Source organism: Terrapene carolina, unplaced genomic scaffold (genome assembly GCF_002925995.2).
Source record: "Terrapene carolina triunguis isolate 2854851 unplaced genomic scaffold, T_m_triunguis-2.0 Scaffold374, whole genome shotgun sequence".
Taxonomy (NCBI): domain Eukaryota; kingdom Metazoa; phylum Chordata; order Testudines; family Emydidae; genus Terrapene; species Terrapene triunguis.
In genome coordinates this window covers 9,883,811-9,907,300 of record NW_020664725.1, presented here as the reverse complement: position 1 = coordinate 9,907,300, position 23,490 = coordinate 9,883,811, and the positions used below count along the sequence as shown (strand labels likewise).

The 23,490-nt window shown below is 47.2% G+C and overlaps 1 protein-coding gene across 3 annotated transcripts in view; it reads left to right on the top strand.

The window, feature by feature from the left end:
* Nucleotides 1–23,490, top strand: part of GRAMD1B (GRAM domain containing 1B) — a 138,523-nt gene that overhangs the window by 17,502 nt on the left and 97,531 nt on the right. For all 3 annotated transcript variants that reach the window (XM_026657975.2, XM_026657976.2, XM_026657973.2), the window contains exon 2: nt 1,745–1,822. In XM_026657975.2, the coding sequence (XP_026513760.1) occupies nt 1,745–1,822 (78 nt within the window). The remainder of the gene's footprint in view (nt 1–1,744; nt 1,823–23,490) is intronic.

Below are 23,490 nucleotides of genomic sequence, written 5' to 3'. Positions count from 1 at the left end.
GCCGCCCTAGGATTGGGCAGAAAACCGCCTCCAACAATCTGCCGCCCCAAGCACCAGCTTGCTCAGCTGGTGCCTGGAGCCGGCCCTGGAGGGGATCACTGTATTTACTAGATATAATGGCAGTAGATTAGGGAACACAGCAGTTCAAGGCACACTGAGCTGGAATGAATGCATCCCTTAAGCACTGGAGAAAGTGGTAGCCGTGTTAGTCTGTATCAGCAAAAAGAACGAGGAGAGTAACAAATTTATTTGGGCATAAGCTTTTGTGGGCTAAAACCCACTTCATCGGATGCATGACTATGGCTCAGAGATGGCTCTGACCTTAGGTTTGGAACGAATAATTCGTTTAGGATTGGAGCAAGTCCCCATCTGGTATCTCGGATCTGTTGTGATAAGGCCCTCCCCTTACATTGGCCAGTGCGCTGTACACCTGTACCATTAGGCCCCAATGACGTTTCGTGGGAGTGTTTTTAATTTGCAAAAAATAATGCATAGTGCTTGTTAGAGGATTTTTAATGAGGAATCCAAGTCAAGATTTGAATGCTAAGCCATATGAAACCAGTCAGACATAGCACAATGGCATCCCCTTCGAAGATCATCTGCAAGGCTATTATTGAATTTTTTTAAATCCCTAGGCAAAGGTTATTATGTGAGACTCTCAGGTTTCAGTTCATTAGGGGCACCTCTGCATTTCAAGTATGTTACACCTCCCTGGTCCCCTTTAGGTTTTGGTGTTTGACCCCAAGAACGTGAAGCCACACCCTTGGATTTTTGTGGTTTCTTGTTGAAAGTACACAGTTTCACACAGATTCCACCAACACTGTACATCAGCCTGTATTTCCTACAGACTTAATCTCAGTTTTACTTGAGTCTAAGCCCTGGAGTTTTTACTCATGATTTGGCCCTGAGTTTGCAAACATTCCAGCAAGTCTAAGGTTAGTAAGAAACCAGGAAAGCTGATGAGTGCTGAATTTTGTTCCACTGTATATTTTCTCACTGCTTTACTGAACACAGCCCCACAACTGGAGTGAAACCTTTTGCACTGTGCTGGTTTCACAGGGCTAGATCATGTTTTCACACAGCCCATAGTAAGTGGTGATGCATAGGTGTTCCACCCTATGAGAAACTCTAGAGGAGCACATAAGTGTTGGTGCGGCTCCTTATTTGCTCTGCAACAGGAAGTAATTTGCAGTACTCTTTTGCGGCTTACCTTTTGGGTGGAGGGATTTGTGGCTTTGCTCTTCCCACCCATTTGGGCGAGCATCCGCTAGGGCAACCTCATGGTTGGGAGGAATGATCCAGGTGGCTGTAATGCAGGTTGCACAAAGAGGGGGAGTCCTAGTACACCCCCCCGCCCCATGGTCACATAAGGCCAGGGCACGATTTAGCAACTGAAGGGAAGATATGATGCACAAAGCAACCGTTATAAACTTGCTACTCTCTTACTTGCAAACCTAAGGCTGGTCTATACACATGTACACCTGTAGGTGTTATTTTTGATCAATATAATTAGACTGGGGCAACTCTGTGTGGACACTGTTCTATTGATTGAAGAGTGAGTGTCCACACAGTGAGACCTGCATTAGTTTAACTAAACTACTTTTCAAACCAATTCAGTTAAATCAGTGCGTAGACAAGTTCTAACTCTGTGTAATTTAATTCTGTCCCTGTTTTCTTTAGGAGAGTGAAGCAGCTGGACCATCCAGAGCTCTAACTGCTTAGGTCTTTCTGTCTCTTTCTGCAGCAGCCAGCAGAGTAGCCAGCAAAGCAGCCATGATGACGATTCATCCCGATTCCTGAGTCCCCGAATGCGTGACGAAAGGTAGGCCTGTTCAGCCCTGGGGAATTGGGGAGATGACGGTAGTCCCGCTCAGCCTGAACATGGGCATTGGCTTGCGGTGTTTGCTTATTATCAGGCAAATTATGGCTCATATTTTAGGTGTAAAACTATGTTTTCTTGAATGATGTTAACAAGTAACACCTCCAGTCCCTGTCCCCTAAAGCCCTGCACTCTTAGTGAGGAACTTGCACCAAGAATGCAATGTCATCAGGATATTCTCTGCAAACACTTCTCACCATTGCAAATATAGTGAACGTTGGGTATTTGTTAGTGTACACTTTGCTTTGGGATGTTGTCAGTTTAAACCTTAAACTGGAAAACCTAATTATAGTGGAAACACAGAAGGAGGAACCTGCAATCAGAGGTAACAAGATGAAACCAAGTAACACATCAAATGTAGATAATGTTTATAAACACAAGTGACACCATCAGTACAGGATTCACACTAAGTGCAGATGCCTTGCAGACACAAGTAACAATATGTACAAGTTAACACTGCACATGCAGCAACATAAACATTTATTTATGTTTATAAATGCAGGTTATGCTACAGTCACAGAAAATATTGAACAGAGCCTCTTAACATAGCAAATGTTAATAATATTGATATCTGATCAGTTACTGATAATACATGAATGTGACTGAGTGCTGCTGCATAGCAGGGAATCTAGAGATGTCTGGAATATTGCCACAGCATAGAAGAAGATAAGAAAGAAAGCAAAATTCTAAATGGGTAGGAGAGTTTGGATAGTTCATGGATGGGACGTGCCTGTTTGGGTAGTGTATGTATTTTACAGTGAACAGTTGCTTATGTGGCTCCTGGAGTCTGAACACCAAGATGTTTGATGGGTCAACAGTGAGATAATGGAAAAGAGAATAATGTGTTGGAAAATCAGAAGGTGTTAAGTAGGAGGGATGTCTGTGAAAGGAGGAGGCAGAAGGAGATACCTGTCAGCTTAAGGAAGAGAACAGTCCATCATGGTCTAGTTTCCCTGTGTGGCTTGACAAGGATTGTCATCATGGATTGAGAATTGTGGTTGTTATATGTTGTTTTACATGGGTTGCTTTTCTGTCTAAAATGCAAATTGCTCTCACATAGCTTTAAAGAGGTTGCCAGAAGTGTGTAGTTGGGTGCCTAAACCTAATGGGCATGTCTATGCAGCAATTAAACACCCATGGCCATGGTCAACTGACTCCGGCTTGTAGGGCTTGGACTGCAGGACTGTTCAGGCTCTGGACCCTAAGGTCTTGGACTTTGTGTGGGAGGGTCCCAGAGCCTGGGCTCCAGCCCGAGTCCAAACATCTGCACAGCAATTTTTAGCCCTGGAGCCCGAGACCCAGGAGCCTGCATCAGCTGAGCCAGGCCAGCCAGGCCATGCTGCAGGTCTTTTATTCCAGTGTAGTTGAACCCTAAGAGGCATAGGGGCTCGTAGGACAGTGCACAGAGCTAGGAGTGAGGAGACCTGCGTTCTGTTCCCAGCTGTGACCTCGGGCAAGTCATTCTTTGTGCCTTAGTTTCCCCATCTGAAACACTGGGATGACGATATCTATCGTCCAGTAAAGCACTGTGAGATTCTTGGGTGAGAAGGACTATATAAGTGTAAAGTAACGTTACGTTATTATTACTGTTAAGATGCCTTTAAGTGGGTTTCCTTGGGTAAATTATCAAATAGGGTATCACTGAAGGTGTGGCAAGTGCTGGAGAGTGGAGATTGACTGGCTGTTTTTACCTGGGGGTTCATCATTATCTGCTATATCCAGCAAAACTGAGCACAAGAAGAGGCAAGAGGCATCCTGAGCCATTTGCCAGTCTCCTTGATTCCATGTTACTGTTCAAAACCTCTCTGTCCCATACTAGTGAGGTGAAGAATTGGCTCAAAAAAATACGGCACCGCACCTCAAAAGAGTCCAAAGTGCTGTAAAAATATTGGCTGATTAATCTTTCTAATACTCCTGCAGTAGGTAATTGCCATTTCCTAATTTTATGTTTTGGGAAACTGAGTCACAGGGAGTGTAAATGACTTGCACAAGGCCACACAGTGCGGCAGTGGAAGGATTAGAATTCCTGAGGTCCTCACTCCCAGTTGCCATCCCAGTTACTTATGTGCCTGATATTCATTTGTACTCAGGCCCCTTACCTGACAAATCATAAATGATACGTCATTACCAGACCATTACTGGTCCAGTGTAAACTCAGGGTGTACACACTGAGGTTCAGCTTCACCTAGTCTTTGGGTTTATCCACTTTTGGGTGTGCATAGTTCTAGTCAATATGCAAGATGCTTTCCCCCTTTCCTAGCAGCACTAGTGTTGTGAGCACTGGGAAGAAACCCACTGGCACAGGTGTTGCTTTTGGAAACTGAACTGTTTTTTCCATGTGCTTTGCAAGTCAAAACTATAAAGTAACCTTCCCCACATTTATCTTCCAAACCTTTACCCAAACAAAACACCGTTGCCAATTGATCATTAGCTTCCTCTTACCCTTAATAAACAACCAACTGAATTTGTATTGGATCTGTATTCCCAGATTCCTCTGCAAGGCTAGTGTTGAGACTAGGGCCATGTCTACACTACAGCTATGCCACTCTAGTGCCCTAGTATAGACACTTCCTACATCAACACAAGGGGTTTTTCTATCATGGTAGATAATCCACCTCCCCAAGCGGTGAGCTAGGTTGATGGAAAAATTCTTTGGTCAACCTAGCCACATCTATACTGGGTTAGATCGGCATAACTGGCTCTCAGAGGTATGAATTTTTCACACTCAAGTGTTATATATATGTCAACCTAATTTTAAGTGTAGACCAGCCCTAGTCTGTGATTGAGCTTTTCCTCTGTCTGTTGTGTTAGGGACATACCTTGTCAGGTATGCAAGGCAGATATCCAGCAGCTGGGTAACGATTTCTTTGAAATTCCAAAAGCCCAAAATTAATAAATTTCAGACTCTTGGGGTGGATTTATTATACCTTCATACTGCAGCATTGGTACAAAAGAGGCTGAAAAATGAATACCTGTAAAATCTTTGCATATTATTTAATTAGTTATTATGTATTTCAGCCAAACCAGAAAAGTTAGTATTTCTGCATCTCCTGGTGTTATTGGCTCAGAACCCAGTCCATTTTCTTCTGTTACACAGGAGCTACAGGCTCTGTGTTACTGCAGCCTCTTTTGTACTGTCCTGGTCTAGAACCCTGATTTTGTTACAGCCTCTAGTCCTGTATTACACCTGAACGTTGACTTCTTAAATTGACTAGGTCCTGTTACCCTGTTACCACACTGTTCAGCTTTGGGGTCAGGCAATGTGGTTTTCGCTCCTCCCAGGAATAGCATAGAATCACAGTCCGACAATCTAAGGCTTTTAACATCTTTCTTGGTGTATGGTAGCATAAAGAAATGAGCCCCTAGGAAGAGACACTTACGATAAAGTGAGCGAAGACTCACTCTCATATGAGCTGCATTGGTGTCTGCTAAACCCCTGACAATAATCTTCACTCACAGCATAGGTGCTAGACCTGGGGGTGCTGCTGGACCTGGGGGTGCTGCCACACCGCCTGGCTTGAAGTGGTTTCCATTAAGGGTTTACAGTTTGGTTCAATGGCTCTCGCGCACCTCCACTATAAAACATTTTCCAGCACCCCCGACTCCCAGAAAAGCCCAAACCCTTTAATTGAACCTTTTTTCCTTTCAAAATGAGGAGTCTATGTGCAGCACGTGGGTAGTAGTTTTCCTGAAGTTCTAAAGCTGAGTGACTAGCATGGGCTTCCAGTTTTATTCTCCCTTGATGGCATCTAGGTCAGACTTGCATGCTTTACACGTCAAAAGTTGATTTTAGTTTCTGCCAGTGTTCCAGGCTCACCCTGGCTCTGGGGGCGAATGGGAAGGCAGGTGAGCCCTGCTGCCTCCCCTGGTTTTCCCCTTTTCGCACATGGGGACACAGAGAGACAGAGCGGTAAAGTGACTTGCCCAAGGCCAAACAGTCTGTCAATGAGTGAGGTGGGAACAGAACCAAGAATTCTTGGTTTTGTCCCTCAGCCACTCAACACTGGAGATCACCCCCTTCCTAGCACCTTCTCCCCATCAGAGTGCCTCTCAGACACACGGGCAACTCCGAATCAAAAACACAGAGAGCAGGTTTATAAAGTCAGATGCCGTTTTACTTGCTTAATTTTCCGACTGTGAGCTGCAGTGATAAAGGGAGAATGAATATATTCCAAGTTAGTATCTGGCTGCTGATTGTGTGTTTGTGATGTTGTGTACAAGGTTTAGATGGTTAAATACTTTGCAAGGGGTGGCGGTATTCTGTGTTTACTAGTCCCAGTTGCTCTTATACTTGCAGAAGAGAGTGCATGGCCCCTTAAGACACAGCTGGCATTAAAAACGTTATGAGGGAGGACATGCTTCTTTCCAGGATGAACTGAGGCACCTCTCACACCTTGTCTCCTCTCACAGGATCAGAGGTCCTTCTTACTAAGTGTCTGCTAAGCCAAACTCCTGCTGAAGTCAAATTCTTCCTAATTAATTCAATGGGAGATGAGCTGAGTAAGGACTGAATAAAAGCTTAGGAAGGACCTGAAGATTTGACTCACTCAGGAGAGAAAAAGCCAGCCCTAGAGAGCTAAATAATAATCCAACAGAATGTTTGGCTCAGAACTAGTGCTTGCTAGTTGTAGCTAACCCTTTCCTCAATATGTTTCACTCCAATTATTAGTCTCTCTGGTGCTGTTGATCCTGGCATAATTTACTAGCTGAGAACAGTGTATACTACTAGATCACAGGGAAATTGACAGCAAAGCAGACAGGTGCTTAGATATTATCTGAGTTTTGTCTGATGCTGGGGGACACGTGAAGTCATATCGCCTTGGTCTGGGATTTCATACGCTAAGCAGGGTCAGGGCAGGGCGGCCTCCAGGTACGGAAAGAAACAGTGTCCTGGTGATTCAGTAGACAGTGGTGTCCCCTTTTGAGCCTGGACTGAACCAAAGTCTTGGTGTGGTTCTGGACTGGGCTGCTGGAGGTGCCACCTTTCAGATGGGGTGCAAAGCGGAGGTGCTGACCATGTATAGTCATTATAAAAGATGTCCATGTCATCCTTATAAAGTAGTGGTGGCAGTGACCTGTGTCTCATAAGGTGACCTCAAAATTGCTGCTGTTTATGTTTAATTCCAAGTAATTTTTATGTATTGTTTAACTGACGAGACTAATCTTAAATTGACCTAAATCCAGGGCTGCTAAATTGCCTTTACTTCTGTTGTTTGCAGTTGTAATCATGTCAGGCTCCAGGGCAGAGGTGCAGTGGTGTAATCTCTCCTTGGGGAGCAGTGGCTCTCGCTCATTGGACTGACAAAAAGTCCCATTCATAATGCTGTTTATGAATGACGGGGGAAAGGTTTGGAGTCTGGCCTGATCCAGATAAGCACCCTTGAGGCTCAGCTTCCGGGGCAGGCTCTATGAACATCTTGAATTTGCCAGCCTGGACTGCACATTGGGTGAGGCAGATCTTTCTCATGGAACTTATTTATTTTCTTTCAAGATCAATAAAGAGCCCCCATTTGCAGACTCTGAGTATCTTGCTCATTATTTACAATGTGCTGTTCACGTACCTACCAAGCAGCAGCTCTGAATACAAATAACACCACCCACCGCACCAGCCAGTGCTTCAATATCCCTTAACTCTCAGGAAAGTCCAGAGGAAACAAACAGACCCTGCAGCATGTCCTGAAAGCCAGCCAATGCAGGCTCTTTCAGACCAGGGTCGGAGGGCATTCCAGAGCCCAGGGGCACTTACAGAGAACAATCTGCCAGTCACCCCTGCCTCTGTTATACTGAGGTGAATGTAGCATCAGCACCGCTTCTGCCAGGCCATGCCTCTTGAGTGTGTCAGCACCTCCTTATTCAGAATCTGCTGCAGCTGGAGGGTGATGAGATTGTGCGAAATTAAAGGTGGTGATGGTGGTGGGGAAGATTGTGATGTTTTTCAAACTGCATTAAAAGTTTGGTGTGACTTTTGGGGAAATCTTAATACAAGCAGCCCAGGTCTTTTTCCCCCCCTCCCCCCACTGCACATGCCAAAAGAACAGGGCTTTAAAAGCATCTCCCAGCTGCTGTGTACCTAGGGTGACCAGACAGCAAATGTGGAAAATCGGGACAGGGGGTGAGGGGTAATAGGAGCCTATATAAGGAAAGATCCAAAAATTGGGACTGGCCCTATAAAATTGGGACATCTGGTCACCCTATATGTATCTGCTTGCACCTGTGTGGCAGAGGCAATGCTTGCGCATACTTCCAGTATGGCCTTAATTTTTCTGAGCCTGCTGGTATACGTGTCTTAAGTGATCCTGCACTCAGCACTCTTGCTGACTATAGCAAAAAGCAAGTTCGTACCCCCTCTGGAATCAACTTCCCTGTGCAGCCTGCCAGGATCAAGCACCCTTGTCCCTCCCACACCCCCTCCCTAGCACACCGCATCTGACATCACACGCAGGTAGAGCTCTGCACGCAGCACCATCTCATTCCTGCAGAACTAGGACAGAGAGAGAGAGGACCTGCACCTACCCTGATACACATGGGAAGCTGCTGGGAGGTGAGGATATCCCAGGCACCAGCAGAGGGATGCTGGACCTACCGGGCAACTGTGGAAAGATACCAGAAAGGAAGATGTGATTGGGGAGGGCTGATCTCTTGGCTATGTCCAGCCATATCTTAATTACCAGCCTGCACTTAGCAACAAAGATGGTACCAAGGATCTCGCCAGTCGAGTTAACTTGTCAGTGACCTGACTCGGCAGGACGAATAAACTCAGAGCTGTGATTCACACAGGGCTGAAGTCCTCGGATCCCTTCAGACAGGACGCTGACTTTGCCCTGGTGTTGGAAGCAGACACTTGAACCGCTGCGGCTGCTGCTGTTGCTGTTGCCACTCCATGGGATGTAGGCACCAGACTTGGCTGGTGAACCACAAGGCCCAGCCATGGTTCAGAACCCGTGCCCTGAGAAGGTCTCCTGCAGCACAGCAGTGAAGCATGTCTGTCACTTGCGTGTGTCTTCCCTGAGGAAAAAACTCTCCTTCCGCAGAGCCATGTAAGTTGACAGGTGTGGGTCCTGTGCTGGGGTGGAGCCTGTGGATATTATGTTTGTGCATCCAGGTGTCTGGGCATGAGAGATGTGGCTGAATACGCTGTGCAGGTGTATTCAGAGTCCTAGAAGGGGAAAGCTAGCAAAGCAAACAAGGAAGAGTTTAATTTTGAGGTGCTGGCCTGGGACCCAGGAGACCTGGCTTCTGTTCTCACCTTTGTTAAGATTTCCTGTTTAGGTCTCTTCATCGCTGTGTGCCTCAGTTTCCCATCTATCAAATGGGGAGGAGAATCCCTTCCCTAGCTCGCAGGAGTGTTGTAAGGATGGGTTCACTGATGTCTGCAAGTTACTCAGATCCTGAAGTGCGATAGCCATATGAGCACCTAGGAGCTGATTTGTGATGCCCAGATGATCTTAGCCAGAGATGCTGCTCCGTTTTAAAGGAGTAGCCTGAAGATTGACTAGGGCTGAGTAGGAGAACCCCCGGAGGCCTGGGTGAGATGAGTACACAGCTAGTGCATCAAACTGGGGTTATACACAAACCACACCAAACTGTTCACCGCTGTTGAACTGCAAGTTCAGGCTCACTCATGTGCTCGCTTCTCTTTGAACTGCAGGCTTGTTCTTTATTGTGACCCTGAGGCGCCCCTTAGGCTTATAGCAGAGAGCAGGCTTAAATAAAGTGTAAATGCCAGCGGGAAATACAGTCCGTAAGCTCATGCACAGAAGAGCCATTAGTGCTGCTCCCTTAGCATCCAAAAGTCCATGGAGGGGAGGAGAGAAATAGATGAGGGGAATGGAAAGGAATGGACCGAGGGGGTGGGGAAGAGAGATAAGAGAAATAGACAACAGCTAGAGGGTGATGGATAAGAGAGAGAACCAAAATGGGAGGGCAGGGAAGGACAGTTCATCTCAGGACAGGGCAAGAGGTAGAACGTTCTGTTCACAAATCGTATCGTGACTGCAAATTAATCACCTGCCCAAGCCTATGCAGTACCCGTGTGCCGCCAACCCTGGTGTAGCAGGCTCTGAGCCTCCTCTCACACCAGTGTAACTCCAATAAAGTCCAAGGAGCTGCTCTTGGTTTACACTGGTGGGAGCAAGTGGAGGGTCGGGCCCATTTCCTCAATCTGAGGCTCCCAATGGACCTTACACCAACCTTTGCCTGCTCCTGTTTCCCCTTGCCCCTGAGAGGCACGGTGGTGGTAACACCCTGTGTCCCTGTCACTGTTCTCCTATGCATGGAGGCACAGCAGGGACTGTCTTACACTGCCACTCCCACCGCTTCAGGGAGTCTATTTTCCATTGCCAAAGGGATTGTGGAATGCTGCCATCTGCATGTGCTGGCGGAGGTGGATGTCTTGCTGCTGTGTTACTCTGAGCTAGGCAGCCCAGTACATTAATAAGGAGAAGGACATTCAAGAGTAAGAGAAAAGGAATGGATGTGCTTTTGGAGGAGGGGGATAAATAGGAGGCAGTTGCTGCTGCCTAATGCCAGTGTAAAATTCGGGGAGAATAGGCTCCGAGTTCAGATCCTGAGTAGAAATGGCCCCAGTAAAGCCCCAAGTCGGGTGCAGCTTGTATCCGTCGAGCTTTGTTGCAGACCTCAGAGCGACTTTGTCAGAAGTGTTGCTAAGGTTCCTGGGCCTATTGAACCTGCCTAGCTCAAGAGGGAGGGGTGTGTTTTAAGGGATCTGGGGCAAGAGGGGTGTGTGCATATTGAGGAAGCCCCTGAGGGAGTGCCCAGATGGGGGCCACACATCTCCAACCCACTCAACTCTGGCATGCGAGACTTTGCGAGCCCACCTGGACCGACACTGAAGAAATCGTCTGTTTGCAGCTCTGCAACTTGCTGAGCTCTTGTCCTGAGCTTTCTGGACTGGCAGCATGCAGAAGCCTGGTGACACACATGCACTCATCCTCTGCAGAGGAAAGGAGCACCCCAAATGCCTCTCTGGTGATCTCCCCTTGACCCTTGGCAGACTGAGAACCGGCACTGATGAGCTCTGGAGAGACCCTTCCTCCAACTAGGTTGTGGGAGATTATGGTTTTACCCTCTTGTGGGGCCTTTGAAGGTGAAAAGGAAATGAAGAGGTGGAAGTAGGGACATCTCCAGGAATAATGGGTGAGCTTCAAACCTTTTGGAGGTTTGGATAAGCACCCCAAGCCTGGTCACTTAGCTGACTATCCACCCCTCTTGGTTGGGAATTTCACAGGAGCAGGCTTTTCGGTGAGATTCGGTGAGATTCCTGCTTCCACACAGGAGAGAGAGACTCTGAGAACCAGCCTCTTCATTGCTCTCTGCCCAGTCCTGGCCTGTGCAGAACCTGCCACACATACGAAAAATCACGAGGAGGGTAAAAATAACCCAAATTTTTCAAACCTGGAAAAAATTGTGAGATGGCATTTGGGTGAAGGTGCAGGGCTGGCTTCTGGACAGCAGTTCAGGTTTGAGATGAATTTGGGGAAAGGTGCTGGGATTGGGTTCTGGATGGTAGTTTGGGCCTGAGATGAACCTGGGAAAGGTTATGAGTGGCCATTCGATTTGGTTAATATTGTATGTGAACTGGTTCATCCATCATTAACCAATGTCCGGTCCCCACCCCACGCTGACCATGAGTTTATTTGTGTAGCTTCCTTTAATTTTCCTTTGCACATCCCCTGCATGGCTCAGGATTTATTAGACTGGTATGTATGAGTTGTCTGTGTTGGGGCTGGGATGGTTGGTTGTGTGTGTGCTGGAGGTGGTGGGGGTTTGGGGTTAATGAGAGATGGGGTCGGATCTCTGGCTCTAAATTGTACTCCTGCCCTGAACTTTGGGAAAATTTGGATTCAGATCCAGATTCAAAATCTGCTGACCCTTATGGGTACAGTGCCAAATAGCTGAGCTTTGGAGAAGTCCAAATATGAAGAATGCAACTCCTCTCTGTTAGCAATGAAGGAGTATAATCCTCAGTGGGTACCAGTGCCAATAGCCCCCCCCCCCCATTGCACTCCCACTGCTGCTGAGACAGCCCGTGGTATGACTTTCTGATGGGACTTACAGGAATGGGCTATAGCGATTTGATGAGAGCTGCACTGCTCCGCTAGGACCGGCACATTTGCTGCTGTTGGCAGACCTGTCAGGGCGCAAAGATCACCTGCTCCCAATTCCTCCTACGCCAGCATTGTTCTTCCTCCAATGTCTCCGAGGTGGGCTGTTAATTATAGCGCGTGCCGCTGCCTGCCTGTGTACGGCATTGTTAGGTAAAGTAGGTTTGACAAGCGGCTAGAATAAGATAAATTCCTCCTTTCTCTGCCAAGCCTGGAACCTTTTGCACCAGGTGTCCCAGCTCCAGGAGCTCCCAGCTGCCCTTTGGAGATGAATCCAGTACAGGAGGAGAAAGATCTGTCATCCCCATTATATGAGCTCCTGGAACGCTCTGTTCTCAGCCGCGTAGGGTCTTGTTTTTCATAGCCCTTTTATTAGATCAGCACAGATCCTGGAATTTGATGGCCCCCAACAAGGTTATGCCATCCCCCCATTTCTGTCATCCTTCCTCTTCCCCTCTATGATGTGCTGACCCATGATCTGAGAAAGGGGATAGGGTGTCTTCTCTCCAGCATGTGTTTGGGGGGGAAGTGTTTGGGGGGCTGGATATGCCTTCCCTTTCCCTCTTGTTGCCCTGTGGGGGTAAGATGCAGGAAGGAGACCTGGCAAGATAGGTCTCTTTTGTAGAGCCTTGTCTTGTGCTCGGATATCCCCCAATCTTGAGGAGTTCCACAGTTGCCACTTATATGGGTGGATGGACCTGAATTTTAGAAAAGTCCAGTGCTGTCCATGAAATTAAGGGTGACGGATAATTTTATGACAGATCTGTAGTTGTGTAGACAGAGTTCATGCTTCAGGGTATCCAGCTGATTGCTCTGTTCAAAAATTCATTCTCGAATCCTGTGGCAATCAGCAGAATGCATTATGGGTGCTTTTTCCTCTAACGCATCTGGCATGGGCCAGACGCTGGACTTCACAGGCTACTGTTTCAAGCTGGTATCGTAAAATGAAGCATGCCTATTGTTAAATCCCTTGGGAACAAAACAATAATAACAATATTTAGCTCTTATTCAAAGCTTTTCATCTGAGAATCTCAAAAGTCTTTACAAAGGTAAGTCAGTGTCATTATCTCTATTTCACAAGTGGGGAAACTGAGGCACAGGAAAGGGGAAGTGCTTTGTCCAAGGTTAAACAGCAGGTCATCGGCAAAGCTGGGACAAGACCCCCGGTCTCCCAACTCCCAGCCTAGTTCCCTTTCCACTGGACCAATGTCTCCCTGTTTGGTTAGATAAGCCTCCAGATGTCCCTTGCATGTCTCACTGCACACGGAGAAAGTTTGACAGAAGTCATGTTGAGCTGCGTCACAGCCCCGATACACAGGAGTGTGTGTGTGGGGGGGAAATGACAAGATGCTTTTAATGTCTCTTGTTTCCAGGTCTGAGAAGCTGGCTCAGATGGTCTCAGTCCTATGCCTGCCTGTTTGCAAGTGCAGAAGGGTCAGTTGTGTAGTTGCATTCCACCTGCTGACCATATTTAGAGACAGGCTTTTTTTGATGATTATAGCTAGAAAAGTGACACTGTCAAAATGACATTGTGCGGTTCCACATTCAGGGTCATGTTTCCAGCCCAGCCTTAAGCAGGACTCTCTTTTTTCTCTCTTTTGTGGGGACAAATTGCAGGCACAAATAATTGCAGCTCCTTGTGTCGCTTGATGGCTGAGTTTCTGGTTGCACCTGGATCAGGGACAGTCCTAAGCTACAGACACAAATAGTTGCATTTTCAAACTTGGGCCCTTCATTTTTTTGCAGTTGCCAAAATATAGGGCCCATTATTATTATTATTGATGTGTATGTGGTAGTACTTAGGAGTCCTACTCAAGGACCAGGACTGCATTGTGTTAGGCGCTGTACATACCTTACCTTACCTTGTACCTTCATTCCTTCTGTGCCACTGATACATCAGGAAGTCCAGTTCCTTCACTGATTATGGCCACTCGTTAGTTGTGGTACTACTTCCCAGGTGATGCCAACACCTTCAATATCCTCTGTCACTGTCTTCTGCCAGTTCTTCCTGGGCGTTCCTCGCTTTCTCTTTCCTCCCTTGGGTACCCAATTCAATGCTTGCGTAGCATGTCTCCCATCTTCCAGACATTGTACATATCCCAACCACCTGAGCTGTCTTCCTTTGATATTTTCTAACATGTCCTGCCCACTCAGCTCCCTTCCTCTCGCATTTGCAGTTTTATCTTTCCATGAAATGTGTAGTGTCTCCTTCAACCATCTGTGGTGGGCAGCCTCCAATCTCTCTTTGTTAGCTATTGTCATTGGGCAAGTCCCTGCTGCATGTGGTAGCATGCTCAGTACAGTTGCATCATGGTATAATTTGATCTTTAGTTTGGTGTGGAGGCCTCTGGTTGAACAGACGTTGTTCATCTTTCCAAAAGTGGTGTTTGTTTTCCTAATCTCGTATGAATACCTTTATCACAGCCACCATCAAATGTCATCATGCTGCTCAAGTAGCAGAACTCTTCTGCCTGTTCGATTTCTTTTCCATCCATGTGCATTGTATGAACTTTCTCCAACCTGGAAAAAAAAATAGAGACCTCACCAAACAGGGCACAGAAGTATTTGTCCCCCAGAGAACCCATACCAGCTGTACTCTATTCCTTAAGCCAGCAGTTCTCAACTGGGGGTTCACGGCCCCCTGGGGGCCCTGAGCCCCCTGCTTTGGCTGAAGCCCAGAGCCCCAAGCCACCCCCCACTGCGCCCTGGAGCTTTTATAGCATATAGGGAGGGCCTCAGAAAGGAAAAGGTTGAGACCCCTGTCTTAAGCCACTTAACCCTCCTCCATATCTGGTTCCAAATCCCAGAAGACATGGGAAAAAATGAAGGTGGTGGGCTTTGATACTACTTAGTGCCCCTGCCAAACCTGTCTCTGAGGGGGCCTCTTAGGACCCAGACTGTTAGAAGTATGTATCCCATTGCAGGGTGGCTTAAGTTTCCAGTGAGATTTCATGTTTCTTTTTTAAGCCAAATTTGTTCACTGCTGTACCTTTAAATATAAAGCCTCCTCTTGCTAACTGCGCTCCTGAACTGTCTACTCATCCATTGCCGAAATCTGTGAAGAGTATGTTCTTCAACATCAATGACATTAACCTTTTCCCAGTGCCCGTCAGTGCCCAAGAGCTTTTGATTTTTCCTAGGGAAAAATCCTGGCATCAGATTTCCTCCTTCCTTGGCACTGCTTCTCGCCACGTGAGGTCCTAACCTTCTAGTCTTGCTTTGGGGGTTACTGGAAGTGATTAGACCAGCCCATGTGTCCGTAGGGATGAGAGCCAGCCATGTGCTGATTGGTTGCGTGGAGGGAAGGGGAGAGCAGCTCTTGCGAATGAGTCAGCAAGCAGAACGCAAAGAGAAAGTGTGCAGGATGCACTTCGCTGACTCGAGTTTGCACTGAGCTGCCTCTCTTACTTGGGGGATTAGAATCCCATGCATCCAGGTGGAAGGAGGAAGGAGAAGAAAGAAACCCCTCTGATGGATCAGCAGTACTGGGACTATTTTCCCTCTGGCTCTTCCTCTACAAACCTAACCGGGGCTTTCCTCTGAGTGTCCTAGCATCCTTGCTTTCGGCCATGAAAAAACCCACTGCTATCAGCACTGCTAAGGTTCAAGTTGACCCTTCGTTGTAGGTGCCGGATACAAGTGGAAAAAGCAGTTTAGATGAGACAGATTCACGCTGGGGAAGAGGTTAGCTTGAAAGAAACACTAATGTTGGTTAATCCCAGTTATGAGAATTTGATTCTGATTATTATTAACCTCAAATCCTTTTGGTTCTGGTCCAAAATTCTTCTCTAATCTCTCCGGGTTTTGCATCTTATCTTGTGGTGGCAGCAGCAGCCAGTTCAGCAGAGACCCGAAGGCAGCTGTGCCTTGAAAATTGGTTTTCCCCCAAGAGAAGAAATCTGAGAACAGAGAAGAGACATCGGTGCCTCTTTGCACGTAGCACAAACCCTTTGTAAATTTCCCCGTCGTCGCCCTTTCATCAGCCTAATCATGTCTGTTTCCCTCTGGGGCTAAAATGCTGGTGCCTAAAAAACAAAACAACCCAGAACCATCATAGTTGTGGAATTGCATCTGTCCATAGCGGGATCTGAGGTCACATCTCTGTGCTGCTTCCGCCCCAAAAGTGCTGCGTTTGTGTAACCGCGCTGGGATTTCCATCTCCCTGTGGATTTGGCAGCATCTCTCCCTGATTGCTGGGAGCGTATTGGAGCACGGACAGACCTCCCTACTCCTGCAGGTGACTGTGCTTGTGTAAGTGCTAGTTGTGAGCTGTGTATTCCTCCTCCTACACCTCCTTCCTTTGCACTTGTTTCCTGGCCTTCTGCAGAGTATTTGTGAGTGTTCCAGTGATAAGATGGCAGCATGTGTCACCCCAGTACACCGTGCACCATAACAAGGTCAGCCATTGTAATCAATACTAACCAATCTCCTTCCCTCTCTGCCTGGCTGGTTCTTGCTATACTCCTCTGCTGCTGCCTTTCGCACGGTGGCCCTAACCCCTCCCTGGACCTTGCTGTGCTTTTCACACTCTCCCCCCCAACCCATAGTAGTTCGCACTGCTGCATGCTCTCTCACCCTCCTCCCTTTTCTTTTATTTACAGTGTTGGATTGTGCTCCCCCTGGGATGGATTGAGGGATTCGGCAGGGGGCTTGGATCCACCAGAGTTTCAGGCATCCTCTCTCTGTCCTGGAGAGAACCTTCCTTCCAGGCCCCCTGCTACTTCCTCATGGGCTTTATTCAAGGGCACTTGAGTTCTTCGACTTCTGTCAAGGAAACTAGGCAGGCCACCTCAACAGATGCGCTGCACTGCCACCTGCTGCTTGTTGCTTCGTGTGGGTCCCCTCAGAATCTGAGGCATTTATCCCAAAGGTCCTGCCTATCTGCGCCCTTGGCTGATGAACAGGACGGTGAAGTTCCTGCGAAGTGAAAATACTTCGAATGTTACATTCCGTGTTTGCTGCCTGCTATAACACAGGGAGGATGTGTCTCTTACCTCACTGTTCCATCACTGTCCTCCTTAACCTGCTGGAAGATCTGTCCCATGTTAGCACGGGTATTCAGCATTGAGATGACCCTGGCTGGAGCTGCTGAGAAAAGTTTTAGTGATAATGAGGTAATGGACTTGTGCACACATGGACAGCGGCCCCCCTCTCCCCAAATAGGGAAACTGGGTTCTGGACCAGTCCAACCTGTGTCTTGAGATTTAACCCATCCATCCCCTGCTCTTCCCTCCCTTCAGGCTTTAAAAGTGATGGGTCAGTGGGCTTTCTTTTGTTCCTTTCTTTTCATTCCTTTCCAGTCATTCCCCTTGTGACTCTCCTTCAGACACATCCTTCCTGGCTCCAAATTATCCTGTCCCAAACCAAACTCATTCTGCACCTCTTAACATCTTCCCAACCTCTTCTCACCTCAAACTCTCTCTGCAGTGCCTATTATAGTCTCCCCATTTCCACTACCCTCAGACTCTTACCTCTTTATACCTATAAAAATCACCACTCCTTTTTTCTTTACCCTCCCACTTCGATTCTAATTGTTTCGATGTCTCTGTAAAAAATCAACCATCCTTCTCAGTTTCAACTAAATATCCACCGTGGTTCCCAGAATTGAACTAGTGCTCCCGAGAATATCTTTAAAAAGTCTTAGCTAGCAAATATCCCCAAAGTCTCCCTTAACTTGAGAGAGACAAGGTAGGTGAGATAATACCTTTTATTGGACCAACTTATGTTGGTGGAAGTGACAAGCTTCCAAGCTTTTCCTCAGGTCTGGAGAAAGTAACCAGATATTACTTCATCTTCCTCATCTCTCTCATATCCTTGGACCAACACAGCTACAACAACTCCCCTAATTTAAGTCTTTGTACATGTTCCAGGACTTTCTTTCCTGTAGCCCTTTCAGTTTATTTCTGTCTCTTTGTATTAACTCCTTTTGCTCTCACAGGACACCTACTTCTGCAGCCCTAAAAAGACTTAAATTGATCTCTAATGCTTAGGGATAGGGATGAGAGCTAATCCTGAGGGCAGATTACCTCATATCTGCATACTGCAGTGTTCTTACACCTTCCTCTAGGGAATATCTGGTATTGACCTCTGTCAGAGGCAGGAGACTAGGCTAGGTGAACCTTGTATCTGATCCAGTCTGGCAATTCCTATGAAAGCTGCTTTGGTGCAATATCCCTTAGCACAGTATCAGAAAACTTTTCAAGCCCATAGATGGGATGCAGGCTCTGTATAAAGGCTAGTTTCATCACTTTACTGACTGTTTTATGCACTGAGGAGAAGGCTTTGAAGGGGGCTAGTGATTCTCAGGGTTTCAACACTTGAGTGCCCAACCTGGCACACTTTAAAGGATTATCTGAGGCTGGGCACTGATCACTATCGGAAAATCACGCCCCTTTATAGTGTATCAAGTTGGGGCATTCAAAATCACTAGCCACTGTGGAAAATTTTGGCCTAACAAAAAGTAGAGCTGATCTGTTACATTAATGACTGCTTTGTCTAGTCCCAAGAAGAAATAAATCCTGAAACATCATATCCTTCCACCTAAAGGTGTGCAAAATATTTACAGTGAAAGTTTAAATTGACTGGGGGTGGGGCTCCGTTTATTTACAAACTAAAAAAATTGACTTGTTTCACTGAAAAATCCACTGTGTTTCAAGAAGTTTTCTCTTGAACCTGGGCTCCTTTTGCAATGTGAAGGAACTCATTTCTGAAAGAAAACAAGCCCCTCCAGAGCAAACGGTAGCTTCAAAATTCATACCTTCCCAAGTTTTTGATTAAAAACCATCAAAAAAGGAAAATTCTGTGAAACAGCGTGTGAAAATAGTCATCCGTCTGTTTCAAGCAGTTTCAGATCTGTGGTGTAAATTTAAAAAAAAATAAAAATGGTTCCAATTCCACCCTTTCTGCTTTCTCCAATAAGAGCTTTTTTCCTTCTTTCAGAAAGGACCTCTTGCTCTCCCCAGCGTCCATAGGAAAATATCCTGCCTTCTTCCTCTTGCAGGGCACGCTTTATCCTCTGTGAGGACCCTCCATCACCCCACCTTTTAAGAGAGAAAGTCTTATTTCCCACCCCCTCCCTCGAGACCCTCAGTCATAACACATGCCTTTTCAAGCACCACACACATTTAGTGCAGAAATAAGTGGTTTGACATCCACCCAGCATGCCGTAACAGAACAACTACAGCTCCCATGATGCAGTAGGCGTGTGATGCATCCTCGCTCCCTACGCAAATACAGCCTCACATGATTTCCCGGCTGCTGAAGCACAGAGTCAGCCCCTCATGAAATTTCCCTGAGGAAATAGAGATGGATCCTACTTTGGGGATGCTGGGCTTGCAGATAACCTCCTCTGACAGCAGAGACTCCAGGGCTGCGGAACACTGACTTCAGAGAGGATTCAGCAGTTTAGGCATCTTTTCCCAGGATTCAATACTCCTCGCAGTCCCTATCCCTTATGTTATGTCTGTTCCCTGAATTCCTTTACCCACACACTGCACTCTCCCTAGGCATAATTTCCCCTCTTTCTCTCTCCTTGAAATCTTTTGATTTGTTTGTAGCTTTCCCTCTCACCAATTCTCTTGCTAATAGATTTTGCTTTGTGCCGCCTGCTACTTCACCATCCCTTTTGCTCCACCCAGGGTTGTGCAGACTCTCCTGTAGCTGTGACTAACTGGATAAGCAGCGCTATACGTAAAGTGGCAGGGCCTAATGTACAGTATTTTGGTCTAAGTGCACATGTGCGCACAGAGTTCCTAGGAGCCTGATATGGTCGGCCCCTCTAAGCCTTTTGGCTTTGCTTCTGTGGATGCTCTAACAATTAGCCCTTTATGATTAGCATTGGACTCCCACTGGTTGCTAGAGTGGAACTGGGACAGGAATAATTCATTTGCAGCAGCTGGATTACAGTCACGTATCCCTGCGAGAGTAAGCCATAAAGGCTGTGTGTGTGTCTAAGAATGGACATGTGCATTTTGCCTGTACAGCCAACTCTGCTTGCATGGAATGTGTAGAGCATATGACATTTGAGACTGGCTAAGGAGCTGGGAGGGGACGGGGCATTTGGGTGTGGTTTGTAACTCCTGTTAAAGTCAGCATGGGCTAAATGGCTAAAATTGAGCTGAATACTTTGAAAATGTACCCTCTTCTCTGTTAGCAATGGATCACCCTTATATAGCATTTGCAGGTTCAATTTAGTTAAGCACCCAGACGTCCGGGAGCCTGATTCTGATATCTTGGTGGGGTAAATCAGGAGTACCTCCACTGATGTCACTGGGGTGAGATCAGAAGGAAGCTCTGGATCCTTAACAGAAGTTTCTCTGATCCTCTTATATCTACAAAACTGGGCTTCTGATTTCGTGAGGCCAGGTCTACACCTAAAACTTAGATCAACCTAGTTACGTCACTCAGGACTATGAAAAATTTCACACTCTGAACACTGTAGTTAGGTCGACCTAACCCCCGGTGTAGATGCGGCTAGGTCAATTGAAGGATTCTTCTGTTGAACTAGCTACCACCTTTCAGAGAAGTGAGTTATCTACAGTGACAGGAGAACCTCTTCGGTGAGTGTATGAAGTATCTATGCCTGCACCTGTGCCTCTGTAGTGTAGAATATCCTGAGAGTGGGCTTCGCTGGGGGATGTTCACCATTTGCTGTTTCCAGTTGCCTCTTTTGTGTGGTCTTAGCTCATCTGCCACCACTCCCAGTTGCTGCAAAAATGAACCCAAAATGTTAACACAACTTCTTTTGGAAATTCAAAAGCCAGGCGGGGTTGGAATTCTGGATGACAGTTTGCTGGGGCTCCTTCCTGTTTTTGTTCAGAGTGTGTGTACCTGCTGCTTGCATGTTTGAGTGTACCTTGGTTGCTCTGTGTTGTTTTCATTATCCATACTAAGCCACAGTCAAGGGTGAGGACCATAGTTGCCAACTTTCACATGGTAAATAAGCACCCTGACTTTCACAATAAGCCAAAAATCAAGCTAATCCCGTTTCAAAACAAGACCAAAACAAGTCAATCCCTAAGAACCCCAACACTCTATGTGACTAGATCCCCCCGGCTCTATGGGACTATGGTGGGCCTGCGGTGCACCTGTTACTCTCTCCCCGCCTTGCCCCTGCTTGCCGGGAGCCGATCAAAAAAAAGAAGCAACAAGTTGCTACAAGCCAAACAGGCAGCAAGCTACAAGCCAAAAACTAGCCAACAAGCCAATTAAGCCAAAACCAAGCCCAATTTCTGCATTTTTTCCGCAGGTTTGGCATGTCTGGTCAGGACCCCGTTATGCTAGGCATTGTAAAGACAGGTGACAGAAAGGACAGTCCTATCCCCAAAGAGCTTTTGCAGCTAAACATTTTTAAAAGTTTTTTTGGGGGGGCCATGGGGGGGGGGAAGGAGCATAGGCGCTGCTTCCCCTCTTTCCCCTGGGTGCTTGACCCCCCCCCTCTGGCCCCGGCCCTGCCCCTCCACCCCTTCCATGTGGCCCTGCCCCACCTCTTCCCACCCCTGCCCTGCCCCCATTCCAACCCCTTCCCCAAAGTCCCTACCCCAACTCCACCCCCTCCCTGCCCCTATTCCAACCCCTTCCCCAGATCCCGGCCCTGCCTCTTTCCCCCCTCCTCCCCTGAGCATTCCCACTCCTCCCCCTCCCTCCCAGCACGCCACCAAACAGCTGTTTGGTGACAGCTGGGGGGAAGCGCTGGGAGGTAGGTGGAGGAGCAGGGACGCGGCGCGCTCGGTGGGTGGGGTAGGAGGAAGTGGGGTGGGTGGGGGGAGGGGAGCTTGGTTGCCAGTGGGTGCAGAGCACCCACTAATTTTTCCCCATGGATGTTCCAGCCCCGGAGCACTCATGGAGTCGGCGCCTATGGGTAGGAGATGAGAAGGTATGAGGATGCATTAGACCTGCAGCCATGCTGAGGAGGCATCAACATGCCAGTAACAAAAATTGGTGTTGGGACCACGTGTCCCCCTTGGAGCTTGCAATTGAGGATGACGGTGTGTGTATGTGTATTCATAGAGTGGGTTTTATTATGTATCCAGATACAACCACTGAGAACATGCTGTAGAGAATAGCTCTGAATTACCAGGAGAATGGACAACATGACCTGTGTGTACCTGTGCATCCATGTACAGCGGGGTAGGTGCATTGTGAGACTTGCACAGCCACATGCTGTACAGAAAAAAAAAATCACTCCTTGCGGTGCGCAACGTATAGCACAATACTATACACAGCTGCACGTACTTTCTTGTGCACCAGCCTTTCTGAATGTTGCGTGTGTGCATCCGGCACATTGATGGCATTATGTGTTTGTGGTTTGGATTCTAAATATCAGTGTCTGTCTGCAGGGCCCCAGACACTGACAACTGTGTATATGGTGTATGTGTGGGTTCATGCTGAATATTGGTGAACCCAGCATGTGGGTGTACTCAGACTCTCTGGGATATTTTAGTGCCTGGTTGTGTGTGCACATACTGCATGACGGTGTGTGAGTTCTGTAGCTTGTATATCAGTGTCCTATAGTCTGCGTGTACTGTGCAATAGTGTTTGTGTGAGGGTGTTGTAGATTGTTTACCACTGCCGTGTAGACTGGGTGTACTATACAGTGGTGCCCTGTGTATGTGTGTACATTGTGTGCTGTATTAACCGTGTGTGAGAGAGAGAGAAAGAGCGAGAACATCTTCAGACAGTGATGTTTCTAGCCCCTGGCAACTTAAATCGGTCTGATTCTGCAGCACTTTGCCCTATCCCCCTGCTAGGATTGCTTGTGTTTGCCTGGTGTACCAGAGTTAGTGCATTCCAGCCAGTTGTATGTATCCCTTCCCAGGCTGGTCAGCTAATACAATCCAGATTGATTTACTGTAGTAAAGTAGGCCAAAAAGGAAAACTGCAGTAACTGTGAACGGAGAAGCTGTCCCTGCTGGGCAGGAAACCTCGAATGATGAATGGGGCTGTATGAAGTCATCCTGCTCCTCCAATCAGATGGCTTGTCTCAGAAAGGCAGGGGCCTCTGCAGATGCAGCTGCCTTTCAACACTCGAGCTGTTGTGCCAAATTTACCTTACAGAATGATTTTTTAGTGTCAGAGCCATGTATATGAACCAAAGAGTTCCCAGTTTAGGCCCCAAAATTTTCTGAGTGTCATTGTGAGGTGAGTGTTTTCAGTGGAGTATGGATGATCACACTTTCTTCCTACACCCGGATCTCTCTTTAAGAACATCTCAGGTTTATCCCTGCACCTACATCTATCTCTGCTGCACCTGTCTGGCTTTTCCCCCTGCATTCTTACCTTTAAAGCTGCTTCCTTCCTCCCTGCATTCCTCCTAGTTAGCATCCATCAGATCCCACTCGTGTACCCATGTACTGTCCAGCATCCATCTGCTTTTTTCCTCCCTCCACATTTCTGTGGTGCCCAGTGGGATGTTCCTGGTGTTGCTTTCCCTTCCCATAGAATGAGAGAGGGGAAGCAGCATGTAGTCTTGTCCAGGAGCAAGGCAAT